This window comes from Calonectris borealis, chromosome 26 (genome assembly GCF_964195595.1).
Source record: "Calonectris borealis chromosome 26, bCalBor7.hap1.2, whole genome shotgun sequence".
NCBI lineage: Eukaryota > Metazoa > Chordata > Aves > Procellariiformes > Procellariidae > Calonectris > Calonectris borealis.
Genome location: NC_134337.1, coordinates 2635400 through 2649943, shown reverse-complemented (window position 1 = coordinate 2649943; position 14544 = coordinate 2635400). Strand labels below are relative to the sequence as shown.

Below are 14544 nucleotides of genomic sequence, written 5' to 3'. Positions count from 1 at the left end.
CGCGGACCCGGCCCACAGCGGGATGGGCAACCCCCGCCCCCCCCGGGGGTGGCCGTCCGTCCGTCCATGGAACGGGACGGGGAGCCCAGGCTGACAGCCCCGTTACGGGTCCCATTACCGGCCGGAGGCCGGTAACGGGGCCGGTAACGGGACTGTCGGCCCCGCACGGGGAGCTGGGTGCCGGCACGGCCCCGGAGGACCGCGGGGCATGCCGATGCCTCTGCCCTGGCACCCCCTCCCCGGTACCCCCGGCCCGGTAACCCCCGCCCGGTACCGCGGCGTGCCCGCCCGCTCCGCCCCGCCCCTCCCCGCCCCGCCCCGCCCCTCTAGCGCTCTGGCCCCGCCCCCTCGCCCTGGCCCCGCCCCTCCCCAGCGCACCCTCCAATCCCCGCTGGCAACCGCTCCTCCCCTCGCCTCTTCACCGAGCCCGCCCTCCCCGTTTTCCCATTGGCTAGACGGTGGCTGGTGTAGACCAATGGGAAGGCGGCGCGGGGGGAAGTGGGGCGAAGGGGCGGGGCGACGCCTGCGCAGTGCGGGCTCGCTGGCCGGAAGCGGCGGAGAAGAACCCGGCGAGGGCAGAGCGGCCCTCCCGCCTCCGCCGCCCGTTCCCCCCCGCGCCCCCCCCCGCGTCCCCCCGCCGCCGCCATGTTCCTCACACGCTCCGAGTACGACCGGTGAGTGCCCTCCCACCCCCGCCGCCCCTCGCCCCGCGCCCTCCCCACCGCCCGCGGCCTGCGGCTGAGTCACGGGCCTGCGGCCGCTCACCACCCTCCCCATCCCGGTGGGCTCTGGTCGGCGCCTCTCGCCTGCAGCCGCCGTGGGACCGCTCTGAGGAGCTGGCGGGGAGGCCGCAGCCCCGCTGGGCCCTGTCCAAGGGCCTCTGCTCGTCTCCCCGCCCGGGCCCGTGGGGGTTCCCGCCTCGCCGGGCGCTGGTACAACCGGGTTGCGGCCGTCCCCTCCTTGCGGCGGGCTCTTCCCACTATTTTTGGTTTTCTTTGGGTTTTGAAGAGCCCCGTTCTGTTAAATACAGGGGAAGGGAGAGCATGTCCCCTGTGGCCGGGGGCTTCCAGTGTTGGAAGGCCCCGAGGCCCCCGCTGAGGGGGGAGGCTGCGGGCGGGGTCCCTGGGGGGGTCTCGTAAGGCTGTAGTTTATCTTGCTAAATGCCTTCCGAAACCAGGTGGCTTTTAAGAAACCCCTTGGAGGGTTCTGCGTGTGGATAGAGTCCCCGGGCACAGCGGGTCTGGCGGAGGAGGGCAGAGTCCCCTCCTGCTTGTGCCGCGGGGAGCGGTGGAAGTCGGGCTGGGCTGGAGCGTGGGGATGGGATGTGATGGGGTATCCGGAGAAAGGAACGGGCCTGCGCTGGTAAAACAAAATCCTTCTGTCGCTGCGAGAAGGCAGACTGTTTGGAGTCCGAAGGAAGCGTGCTTCCAGCATCCGCAGTGTGAAGTGTGCAGTGAAAAACCTCCTTTTGACCTGTAACCAGACCTGCTGGCGTTCCTTTTGTTCTCCTTCTCCGTAAGCATCCTGAATCCCAGACCCTGCGAGTGTCTGCCGCGAGGGTGACGGGCTCCAGCGAAGCCGTGACGTGTTCCAGCTGCCCCTCCTGTGTTACCTGTCCCCAGCTGGCATCACCCTTCCCGCCATCGCTCTTGAATAAGGAACTGCATTTCTTGTCAGCCTTCAGCTTCCTGCCCTTTACACCGTCTCTGATGTTGTTCTTGCAGGGGTGTGAACACTTTTTCTCCAGAGGGGAGGCTGTTCCAAGTGGAGTATGCCATCGAGGCCATAAAGGTATCGTCGGCTCCGTCTGGTTGCCAAACCCTGATGTTAAGGGCTCTTTCAAACCCAAAGCCTGGGTTTGGTCAGAAATAAAACAGGCGGGTTCTGTTCGTTCGGGCTCTGGTCTCGCTCTGCAGGGTTTGGCCGGCTCCCGGGGCGGTACGCAACGCCGAGCGGGAGCTGCTGGGTTTCCCTGTGGGCGCCGCTCCTGCTTGCGACGGCTCTGGCAGCTCTTTGCCAGCCTTTCGCTACGGTTTGTAGCAGGAGAGCTGCGTGCCAGTGTTCGATTCCTTCCGCCCAGCCAAACCTCCTGCAGCTCTGCTCTTTTCTGGGTCGAAAAGCCATTGATTTCCCCCAAATGCAGGGGAATGTTCCCCTCCCTGTCTCCTACCAACCAATTTACCCCCAAACCAAACACGATCCAAAGATGTTAATCCCCAAATCAAACCTACTAAAAGCTAACGATGAAGCGAGAGGTGACTCTGCCTGCAGAAGAGGAGCGCTCTGCTTTCCCTTCGCCTCCCTGAGCTAATGCAGTGTTCTCTTCTGCTCCGTGGGCTTTATAAAAATGGAGTCCCTTAAAAAAACCCCAAAGTGGCAACTTTTCTCTCGCTAGGTCAGCTTTCCTTTTCTTAGCTCGCTGCTGTTGCAGCTTGGAGTAGGTCACTGTTTGCTCAGGTGAATTTTAAAACCTGAAAGGTAAAGGTTTTTTACGAGCAAACTAACCTACCTGTGCAGAGCCAAACGGCCTTTCGGGGCGTTAAGTGTTCTTAATTGATAAATGTTCTTGTTTCTGAGAATGTGGGCGTTGATTGGGAATAAGTTTAAACTTGGGGGAAACCGGTTGAGTGATGAAGCGAAGAAGGTCTGAGCAGGCCTGTGTTTGGACTGGGGAAAAGGAGGGTGCTGGCTTTGTCTTCCCTGTACTGCTTTAGCTCGTTGAAGCACTACTTAAATGAGGAGGCAAAAAGTAAATAATATTTATTAAGGCATTGGGAAGTAAAAACTCTCAGAAGGATGTCGGTCACCGTGCTGACTTTGTAATTACAAATACATCTACCCAAGTAGCAATCACACGGAAGCCTTCTGGCATCTCCCTTTTTTCCAGATCAGCCCGTAAGCTTACCGACGGAATTGCTGCAGCTCACGTGGCTCTTGCGACACGTTATGTGCGGTGCCCGTGCGTTAGGGGGGTAGGAGGAGATTTTATTCACGTGCTGTAGCTTCGTTAACAAAAATACATCTAAAAATGACATCAGGTGTCCCCTTCTTCCCTCGGGGTTTGGGCGCAGCTGTGGCAGGCGGCGTGCTTAAAGGACGGGAGCGTTGGGCAATGTCTAAAACCACGAGTGCCTGCAACGGGGAAATTCCCCTGTGGTTATAAGTGTAGCTAGCTGGGGAAGCCTGCTGCTAAAGTTATACCTGACTTGGATATTTGGAGTCGGCATCTCCACACCGCAGCTGGTACAATGATTCCGGTAAATTCCCCAGCGTGGAAAAGCTGGGAGCGCTGGGAGTAAGGTAGGGGCTGGTGGGAGCCCTTGAGATCTGACCCCCTCCTCGGCCGTGCTCATGGCCGTGGTGGCTCTGTGGTGTCCTGCAAGACCAGGGTAAAACTTGCTGCGGGTGATTAACTGCTGGCTGGAAAAGGGTCCGTGCGCCAAATGCTCTCGTTCCCGTTGTAAATTTTGTGGATACGAGGACACTTGGGAGAAAAGGAGCTAATGGAAAGAAAAATGCCCAAGCCAGCAGTACAGATGCAGTCAGAATTAAGGCCATTAAGTGAAATCCTCCCGTCTCGCTTTAAAATTTAATTTTAGAAAGATTTGCAAGGCCTTTTAAATTCATAAGGCTTTAAGCTGTAAAAATTGATGTTGCTCAGGGAAGAGATTAATGATTTGCAGCAGCCCTGCTGGGTTCCGATGAAATAATCAGCTGGGAAGTAGCATGGGTTTAACCTTTCCAGTTTTCGAGTCGTAACATTTAAAATTTGGTGTGCAAAGCCAGAGTCTCGCGAGTGGGTTTCTGTGTTGGTGATTCAATTGTCTCCGAAACAAAACGCCTACAAATAATCAAGTCAAAATTAGCATTGCACTGTTTATATTTGTGTGAGCTGTGACGGCTAGACCTTCCGTCGGGCGCGGCGGTGGTAACTGTGCGGTGGTTTTCAGCTTGGTTCCACGGCCATCGGGATCCAGACCTCGGAGGGCGTCTGCCTGGCCGTGGAGAAGAGAATCACCTCCCCGCTCATGGAACCCAGCAGCATCGAGAAGATTGTGGAAATCGATTCCCATATAGGTATGGAGAAAGAAATGAGCTTTGGGTGCCCCTCTGGTAGAGCCCCGGGAGCATCCCTCATGTTTTGGAGATATATATGTATATATAAGTCCCCTGGGAGTTTCAGAAGCTGCGTTTCAGGGCTAGCCTTCCCTGCAGGCAGCTCGGCCGAGCCGAGCGGGAACGCTCATCCCTCCCAGTGAACACCAGGTCCTGGTCACTGGTTTTCCAGGCTCCAGGCCAGCAGGACATAGTTACAGGAGCAGGAAGAGGCAGCTGAAGCACACCCCCCCCCGCCTCAATGACCTCCCTCATGAAAGCTCATCCCAAATTTAGATCTGGGAGGGCAGGGAATTGCTGCAAAAGGCTTGACTCGAGGCCAGTTTCTCTCGGAGCACTAATGTTAGCCTGTACCCCTGCTCGCAGCGGCCTCCTGCACCGTGAGGGGGCCCGCGACGGGCTCGTTACCAAATATGTCGCCTTGAAAAGCAGGAGACCACCAAAATACCCACGTTGCGGATGACATGGGCCATGGAAGGAGCTCCTGAAGAGTCTAATTTCCTCCTTCCCGTGTGCTTGCGATGCAGCCCCTCTCTTCCTGGAGCAGGATCTGTGCCGCATTGCCCCCAGTTGTGGTTTAGCCAGCCCTCCCCGTGGAGGAGATGAATGAATTCCCCTTCCAAGGCTGCGTTTCCGTCGGTTAACTTCTCTTGGAAGGCTCAAATGTGGCTCCTTTAACCAGTTCAGATGTGGGGTGGGTGGGAGGCCTGACTGGGAGAACTCGCTGATGTACCTGCCCTTCAGCTGGGTGTCCCTCCTCGCTCCTGAGCAAATCCGTTTTGATCCCATCCTCCTTCCCAGCAAGCCGCGGTGCGGCACTGCTGCGTGCTCCCACGCAGGGACCCGCTCCGTCCTGCAGCCTTTTGTATTTCACCGTGGGCTTTGGGAAGTCTGGGGGGAAGAGCGCATCGCAAATAATCGGTGAAACGACTCCTGTTTTCCCTCTCTGATTCCAGGGTGTGCCATGAGCGGCTTAATAGCCGATGCAAAGACTTTAATTGATAAAGCAAGAGTGGAGACTCAGGTAAGACTTGACATTTCTCGTCTTAAAACAACAGCACTAGTCTTGGGGGCATCTCGGAAGTCTCTGGCACGGGAATATCGTTACAGCGAAGGAGCCGGTGTGGAGTGGGAGGCTTGTGCGGAGCGTAGCTTCCCTCACGGGGCTTTTGCAGAGCAAACCGGCGGAGTCTCCCCTGTATTTTTTTCTTCTTTGGTGTTGCACATGTGGTGGGAATCTTACGGCAGGTTCTCCGGTTGTCTCTTAGCACTGGTAGATGCGCTCCAGCCAACGTGTGGGGCCGTGTGTCTAATTTTGTTTTGACAAAAGACCGGTTTTATTTTTAACTCCTTAAATTTACTCGGTGTACTCAGAGGTCCCAGGTACAAATCTCTGTGCTGTGGTAAAGACGTTTTCTCTGGGGTTTTCCTGCCTGTCAGCCCTCCCGCCTCTGGAGAACCAGATAACCCATCGCTTCAGAAACAAATCCTGGGATAAAGTGCTCCGGCCTTGCATTTTCCCTCTTGGCATCCCAAGGCCTAGGTATCCCAAGGTTTCTGGGGGATCCCTGCAGAAACTTCCCAGCCTGTTCTGCATTTCCCGCTCTCTTCCTGGCGCTTCCCTCTTGCGGCTGAAGGGGCTGTGCCCCGGGTGCAGCCTGCCCGGAGGGGCTGGTGGGAAGTTGTCTTCGTGGCTACGCAGGCTATCACTCCAGCCCGCCGCGTGAGCGATCCAGGGTTGTCGTATTTTGGGACCAAGGTGATAATTTGAATCTTTATTATTATTTTTTTTTTTTCCTGCAGAATCACTGGTTCACCTACAACGAAACCATGACGGTGGAGAGCGTGACGCAGGCCGTCTCCAATCTGGCGCTGCAGTTTGGGGAGGAGGACGCAGACCCAGGGGCGATGGTGCGGAGCTGGGGGTGCTTGGGGAGGTGCTCTTGGCTCTGACTTCGCCCTCGGCCTTGCCTAACCTGTTGGCTCCTTTCTGTTGCAGTCTCGTCCGTTTGGTGTTGCGCTGCTTTTTGGAGGAGTTGATGAGAAGGGACCCCAGCTGTAAGTTTGACTCTCTTAATTCAGGCCAGCTCTGGGAAGAGACAAAACCTCTACTGAAACTTCTCAGGACATTTTAATGACTTGATTCTGGGATTTTACTTAAGCCAAACACTTGGGGTTTATCCCATTATGTACCTGATGTGTTTGTTAATGCTTTTAAACCCTTCCTTTCAAAGCACGGGTTGCGGCAGCGTGAGCGCTGGCTGCTTGTTCGGAGTTGAAGAGAACGCCGTGTCTTCACTGAATCCTTGCTTTTTTAATGTGGTTTCCTGGGCAGGAGGGAGGCGTTAAAGCTCTCCTCGTCCCGAGTTTATTCTTACCTTTCCCTAAAGGACTAGCAGAGCCACCGGTAACATAATATGCGGAGCCTGCTGTAACATTCCTTGGGGAGGTGGTGGAGCGCTTGTAACCCGAACTCCTGTGCTTCAAACGCTCGGCCTCCGCTGGAGGTGGGAACAGCTCAGCAGAGCCAGCCCAATAAGGTCTCCGTCCCAGGAGCAGTAGTGAAAACTTGCTGGTTTTATTAAAAAAAATAAGATAAGGGGAAAAATAAAAAGGCAAATGATTCTGCTTTGAGTATGGAGGGCAGCATCAGGAATGTATAGCTCTTCTAGCTTACCAGCCCAGCGTGGGTCTGTAGGTGACTCTCTGGCACTCCTCAAACCTTGGTCTCCTCCTCTGCATGCCAGGAGGAGAGACCTGCTGCGAGCTCTGCCCCGTCTTGGCAGACAAGCCGTCGTTCCTGAGGAGCCCTTGTTCTTCCCCAGCTCTGAGCCGTGCAGGGAGCCCTGGGGAGCGCTTTGGGTCTGGTGGGAAAGCCCTTGGGGTGCCACGGCGTGGGATGGGGTGCGGCGACCGCTCCCTCTCTCACCCGTGTTCCTGCAGGTTTCACATGGACCCGTCGGGGACGTTTGTTCAATGCGATGCCAGAGCAATCGGCTCCGCCTCGGAAGGCGCACAGAGCTCTCTGCAGGAGGTTTACCATAAGGTAAAAGGCTGGATTGGGGCTGATATCTCATGAGCTACCTCTGTAACTCACAGCCTACCGGGACCCGCTGGTTTCCTTCCCGATGAGCGATTCGTAAGACCCTTCCGGGCTATAGCGGAGGTGCGTGAGCTTGTCGGGGTGGGACTCGGTCCTTGGCCGTCGATCCCGTGATTAGGTGTCGGCGCTGAGCTGCCGGATGAGGATCTCTACAACGAGGAGTACTCCTCCCAGCAGCTTCCCCGTAGGCTGCAGCTGGAACATGAGACCGGTGTCTGAGATGCCGGGCTCTGCCTCTAGCGGGTGATAATTAAGACCATGTCAGGAAGTCCTCTATAAATAAAAGAACCACTATACGAACGCTGCCGGTCGGCATCGGGGCTCAGCATGGATGCAGCCTGAAGCGTAAGGAGCTAAAACAAGCGGCTTCATTTCACCAGATCTGTTAAGCCAGTGAAGTTAGTGGCTTTTACGCTGCAAGTACTGGTCCTGTTTGGTATCAAATAGAAACTTTCTTCCCTTCACGAGGAGGGAGCTGCCCATTTTGCGTGGTAAGAAACCAAACACCGTAATGAAAAGCACAATCGATGGTCTTGATTGACTGAAGACTTCCAGCCTAAGACTCAATAATCTAATTAGTTCACTAGCAGAATTGTCCGAGTCTGGGCTCCGTGGCTCGTTAACCATCTTCCAAGTGCAAAGTTACTGCAAACACAGCTATTGTCACTCTTTGAGTGTTGCGCGGCCCTCTGGCTCTAGTTCCCCCTCATGCAAGGATTTACATGATTAAAGCATGAAGGCTTCTGCCAAGAGGGAGACCGGCTTTTCGGAGCCCCCACTGGAGCTTGTTGGGGGGAACTGGTTGATAGACAGTAACCGGTGGAGGGAAATGGACCCTCGTGTCCCGGTCCTGATGCTCAGGTTTATCTGCCCAGATTAACAGTTCTTAAGCTTTGTAAAAAGTTACACAGAAAGCAGAAAGTCGCCATCCTTGCAATTGTCACTGTCCTGCCTGAACAGTGCGCTTTGATCTCTTGTTGATACTGTAGATAACTTGATAAGCTTTTAAATTTGCTGCCAGTGACAGCTTAAAGGATTTGAGAAGAGCAGGAGGGAGAGCAGCACGCTTTCGCAGTCGAAGGGGTAACGTTGACGCTCAAGTGAGTGCTTGTACAATGCAATTAATGAGTGTTTTGTTCTACAGTCAATGACGCTGAAAGAAGCGATCAAATCTTCCCTCGTCATCCTGAAACAAGTTATGGAGGAGAAACTGAATGCAACCAACATTGAGGTAACTGCGACTCCGTGAGCAGTGTGTGATTGTGACTTGCGGCGCTTGGCGTGGAGCAGACGTCTGCACGGCTTCCCCGGTGCAAATCCTGCCGGCTGCGCAGCGATTTGTGTCAGTAGTGTCTTGCATTTTAAACGTTCGGGTGAGAAAGCTGCCCGCTTGCTTTCTGGAGAGAAAGGTTGCCTCTGCTTCTAGGGCAAGGAATGAGTTGGTGGAGCAGTTCAGGACTTCCCAAGCCAACGGCTGGCTGGCTGCGGATGTTCTCGCGCTTCCAAGCTGCCCGTTGTAGCGTGTCGTGTGTGGCACGCTGGAAAGGTTGGAGCTTTCTTTTGACTTCTAGAGGTGTGCAGCCTGGCTGATCCACGAGTGCTCGATTCTCGTGGGGCTCCTGGACGTGGGCTGGAGCCCCTGCTGACCTTACCCAGGCCGTGTCAGCCAGCGGGAACCTGTCGTGCCAGCCGGATCGCTTTTTCTTCCCCTGGGTTTAGCCATTCTTTTTTTCCCTGGTACTTGTAATATTAGAAGGAATGAAAATTATACAGCTTCTGGACTTGCTATATTCAGTCTTGGGTTGTTGCCAAAAATCTGTTGGACAGGAGGACCAGAGAGGTGAAGCCTCCAGAACGAATGTGCTCCTCTAACCTCTGGCTTTGGCCCGCAAGCGGCCAGGCTCGCAGAGCTCGGCTTGACCCGAGCATGCAGTGCTCTCGGAGATCCCCGCAAACGTAGTGGTACCTGTCCCCTTAAATCCTGCTCGTTAGACTTGTAATGCTCCTTTTTGGGTAGCAAAGGTAAAAACCCTTCCAGTTTGGTAGTGATAATGGATAGATGATGAGCAAGGCTGGCGTATAGAGTTTGCTTCTATTTCTGGCGGGTTATGAGACACTAGACCTTTTCAAATCATGTCATTCCGACTCCTGAGCTGCTCTCCTCCTGCTGTTCTCCCATTCCTTTCCTCTGAGCGCTGGGAACCCGTTTCCCAAACAGCCAAAAAGTGTGCACCCCACTTTTTTATTAAATACTGCTGCTGGGGACCCTTCCTGACGTGATTAACCAGCTTTCTTTGGGGGGAAAGGGCCAACAGCACGCTGGAAACTTAGCCACTCTGTCCAGAAATGATGCCGGCCGGCTGAAATCCGCTTCCCCAGATGCATTCCCGGCCCGCGCTGATCAGTTCTCTCTTGATCAGCTTCAGATCTCTTCTGGAAGATCTGCAGTACAGTGCGAAGAAATCGAGGCAGAGGAGCGTGTACAGTATCCTTATGTCATGTCCCCGTTTAACAGGGCTTAACTGTGCTTGGCAAAGCTCTGAACGTGTTGAGGAATCGTATCAGGGTTAAGTATGAGAAGAATGTGCTGAGGATTAAAAGGTCTCTATTGACTCAAGTCACCCTCCTGGCTGAAAATCTTCTACCTGAAGTAGCTGCTTTGCTTTCCAGCCTTTTAGAAGTATGTGGTGCTCCGGTTTATTTACTCTAGCCGCTTCCCCCTCTTGTATGGGATTTTCCATCTAGCAGCAAAGAGAAGGGGCGAAGTGTGGGCATGGAAGAGTTAAATCTGTTGGCGGCAAAGGTCAGGAGCCTTAAACAATGTTATGCTTTTAAATTAATTGCTTCCCTGTGAAGCCTGTCAGGGAATAGTTGAGTAAAGCTTTTGTTTGTAGGGAGAAGGTGAGGCACAGGTTTGAGCAGACGTGGAAAAGCGGAGTAGTTGGTGTCTCTGAATACTTGTTTTGGCTTTCAGGGTATATATATGTGTCATGTCAAGTCCATTTGGGTCTAGCATCAGGCCAGCACCCATAGAGGTGGTTTGAGGGGCCCAAAGTGGCATCTGTGAGCGGCTCTGACTTGTCTGAGAACGCCAGATAAAACCTGGGCTGTCAGGGCTCTCAGGCTGAGTGTTCGGGACGTTTCTCCTTGAAAAAGGCTTATGGCTACCCTCCCTCTACCCCAAAAACATGTCCTACCATCTCATGCTCTTTTACGGGTGACCTTGCAAGCAGAGAAGCCTCAGGAAGGGCTCTGGGATTTGCCAGGACCCTCTGCAGCTTCCCTTCAGCTTATTGCAACCAAACACTCTGATCCTTTAAGAGTAAAGATACGTGCTCGGTGCCGGGGGTGCCTGCGCGCGAGGTCTGGAGCATCCCAGCGAGCTCCTGAGGCTTTCTGGCTTGCGGCAGCTGTCTGTATCTCGGGTCCTCGTGCCGTGAGCTAGGTGCGAACGAAAGTCCCGCTTACGTTCCTCTTCCAGTCTTGTCGTTCTTCAAGTATCTCTTGTTCTGGTGCTCGCCCCGTGAAACGTCTCAGCTGTCTGCCCTGGACGCTGCCTCCCTCTGCTCCTGGCAGAGGGACTATGTTGTCCCCCAGTTTCGTCCCTTGGGCTTTGCCTTGGAAGGGATCTCTTTGGCCTGCTTGTACAGGGCACCAGGCGGCTGCAAGGTGCACCGTGGCTTGCTTATTGTCGGTGTTTGGCGATCAAAATGCAGGTTTGCCTCTGCCTCGGTTTCCCAGAGCTAACCCTCGGTCCCCTTTTGAGTGTTTTGCTATCTTGGTTCTCTTAAGGCATGTAACGGGGCCAGGACTCGTACCCGTGGTTGGTTACCGGAGGAGAAGAGGCACTTCTGCTGAGGGCCACGCTGAACTGCAGCAAGAACCGCCCCTCTCCGAGGAGCGTTTGATGAAGGACTCGTATTAACAGGGTCTTTTTCCCCAGCCAGCAGCAGCAGAGCCTGCCCGTTCCCAATAGATATCCCCTGCTGCTGCTACTATGAGGAGACTGAGTCAATTAAAAGCTATTTCTGCGGCAGGCAGCTATTTTAGGGAATCAAAGAGCATGTTACGGGGTGGAATGATCTTGCTGGGCTGGCAGATCAGGCAGCCGAGAAGGAACAGCTGCTCTGTCTGCTGCGGCTGCTCTCTGTTCCCTGCCCCGTGCTGTCACTTCACATACGCGGGCACGCTTAACCCCTTGCTCCTTCCCTTTCAGCTTGCCACGGTGGAGCCCGGGATGAAGTTCCACATGTACACAAAAGAGGAGCTTGAAGAAGTCATCAAGGATATTTGAAAAGGAGAAAGACTCCCTCAAAGGCTCATTCCCCCCCCCCGATCAAAGCGAACTGACTCTCGGTTCCTTCCAGTTACCTGTGATTTTATTTTCCAGCAGCATCTGTAATTGCTCTTCTTAGAAGGCTCTTGAGGTTTTTTTTACAGTTTCTGTACATAACTGATCTCTACAATAAGAGGAAATGAGAATAAATCATTTTGTTACTCTATCCTGGGTTCCTCATCGCGGAGGTCTGAGCTGGGGGCGGGGGGGGGACCATTTAGAGCTAAAATCGGGGGCAGACGGGGGCAACGTCTGCTGCTGAAATCGGTGCAGGGCGAAGCAGCGCCTGCCAGGTTTCCTGCGCCCTTCGGCGCTGCGGTCCTTGCTGGCTGTGGCCGTAGCAAGTCTCCCTCTCGTGGAGAGCGTGGTGATATTGCATCAGGAGATCTATGTAGAATTTCACGTGAGTCTTGAAAAACATTAGTTTTTGGTTTTTTTTTTTTTTTTTAGATCTGCTCAGACCTGTTTGGTGCATTCCCCCTGTTCTTCTCCGGCAGTTTTTTTCCGTAACGGCTTACCTGGAGCTCTGACTCCTTCCCAGGGAAGAAATCCATAACCAGGCTTGGGGTTTGCCTTTCCTTCTAGCGGGAGCCTGGAGATGCCCGTAACAACTGTGATAGACCAGAGCCCACCAAGTGGGAATAGGTCTGGGGTTAATGGGACAGCCCCACTGTTAAATTGTGCCGGTACCACTTAATTTTGAGCGTAGTCTCGTTTTGACCGGCAAACTTCTGCTCGTCCACTTCACAGGGCTTGTTGTTTTTGTTTCTCGTTCTCCAGCATACATCTCTTGTCCTCAAAATAGCGTCTGAGAATTGAAGATCAGTCCGATAAGGGAATAAGCTGAGATTAGCAAAGTATTTTCCTCCAAAATCAAGCCTGCACGGTCAGTGCAGCGTCAGGGGCTGGAAAGCCAGCTCTGCCCCTGGTAGCTTGCTCCGTGCCGCCCTGTGAACGTTGGCAGGCGACGGCGGCTGCTCCGCTCTGTCCTATTTTGAGAAATTACAATTTCACCCTGAACAAAACAACGTTGTCTGCTGCGGAACAGACAGACGTGGCCTGTGCTGCTGCCGGGAGGGGGATTACCCTGTAAGTGGGGACATTTCCAGCGTTACATTTGACTGAAATCAGTAACTTTCCTCTTGGTTCAGCGCTAGGAATCGTCTGTCGGTCTCCAGCGAGCGTTTCATCACTTGGCAAAGCCAAACAGTCGCAGCAAACTGCGGCTGAATCTCGCACCTGCCGGCCTCTACCTTTTGTGGAAGGGCAAATGCCGATCCTATTAATTTTTTCCTCTCTTGCTCTTGCCAGACAGACGCAGGAAGGGAAGCCAGCTCTTCGTGGCTGGAAGATCAGTCCTTGAATAACCTCAATTTTCAGAACAGCCGAGCGCCCTCCTCTCAGGAGTTCCTGCTGTGAGTCTCTCCCCTTTTTGCATAACACACTAAAGGAAACAAATTGGATCATCAGGCGCTGTCTGAGGTTGCGGTATGGGTTGAATACACCTATAACCTGCAGGCGGAAGAGCAAATACAACAAATAATTAGTTGATGGACTTTACCCTTCGGGGAAAACCTTCCTTGTAGCCTAAATGCAGGGAAACAAGCCTGACTTTGGCTCTGCCTGCGCAGCTTTGGAGCGCTGTGCCCGGTCTCGGTGCCACTCCTCATCCCTGAAATGAACTTGCGGCAGCGATGGGGGCGGCTCCGGCGTGGGAGCTCACCGCTCCTGAATATCCAGCAGGCCAGGATGATATCCCGGGCACCGCCCCAAGCGTCACCCTCGTAAAACCACCCCGAGTGAAACTGGGGCTGCTGTCAGCTGTTGTCTATGTGGAAGATAGAAACGCCCTTTATCTTTAACGTGCGTCAAAGCTTTTTATCATCTCAAAGCTCGAGCGTGTCCTCTTCTCCTTTGGGAAGGAGACCGATGAGTGTCCCTGCTGTTGTAAACCACCCTGCCTCACGGAAAACCTGCTGTTCCGGGAGGTAGTGCTCTTCCTAGGTTTGTTTGTGTCCTACGAAACACAAAAAGCTAATTCTTCCCAACGTGGCACTCAGCAGAAAATGGTCCTTTGTGCCCTGCCCTCATCACATGGTTCGCTGGTGGCAGCATCACATGAGAGCGGCTTCTCCGTAAATGAAAATCGAGGCTTTGTGCTCCTTATCTGATCCCTCTTGGCAAGGGAAGAGCTTGAGCTCTTTCCAGGCGGACAACAGGCCGAATGCGAGAGGGGGCTGAGGGGGACGGAGCCCTGCCTTTGAGATCTGCCCCTTCGCTCCCTTTTTGGGGTTAGCTGAACGATGCCGCCGGGCAGCTTGCCGGGGGGGGGGCGTTTCCTTGTCTTTCACACATCAAACTTCTAGATTGTCTTTTTTTCAAGGGAAGGGGCAAAAAAAAAAAAGTGGAGGGATGACACAGCAGTAAAATAAAGGTTCCCTTTTTGTAAAAAAGAAAGGAGGGCCATGAGCTCGCCGAGGCTCTCACTTGGGGGTGGTGGGACCCCCTGAGGACACCAGGCACGGGGGCAGAGAGCTCCCGCTCCCCTTCTCCCCCTGAGCTGGGGGTGCGGAGCCCCCTCCTCCCCGGGGGGGGCTGCCAGGGGTGTTTGTTGCCTCACGTATTGCACCAGCGCTCCCCGGGGAGGGCAGGGCTCCAGCCCGCTTGTGCAACGTGGCCGATGTGCAAGGGTGTAACCGTCACCGGGCACGAAAACACCCGGCTCTGCCTGTACCAGCCCACGGGAAACCGCGGGGGAGCCAGCCCGGGTGGGGGGGACGCGCTGCTGGCCCCCGGCTCCCCTCCCCTGCCAGCTGCGCACCCCCAAAACCAGGTGCTGAGCCCCACCGCCAACCTCAGCCCCCCCAGCCCTTGCACTTTCCCCAGTTGCTCCCCCCCACTCCCCGGGACCCCCTTCCCGGGGGCTTCGTGCCCCGCTGGGGCCGGGGGTCCCGCACACGCGGGCGGCTGCACTTTGTGAACGGGCCGG

The 14544-nt window shown here is 54.7% G+C and overlaps 1 protein-coding gene across 1 annotated transcript; it reads left to right on the top strand.

Annotated features, from left to right (window-relative positions):
- The first annotated feature begins 530 nt into the window (after positions 1-530).
- Positions 531-11721, top strand: PSMA5 (proteasome 20S subunit alpha 5). The gene is made up of 9 exons (XM_075174393.1): positions 531-674; positions 1725-1791; positions 3951-4077; positions 5073-5140; positions 5920-6027; positions 6116-6174; positions 7060-7162; positions 8364-8450; positions 11436-11721. Exons 1-9 carry the CDS (start codon positions 646-648, stop codon positions 11511-11513), a joined length of 726 nt encoding a protein of 241 aa, XP_075030494.1. The 5' UTR covers positions 531-645; the 3' UTR covers positions 11514-11721.
- Positions 11722-14544: the final 2823 nt, after the last annotated feature.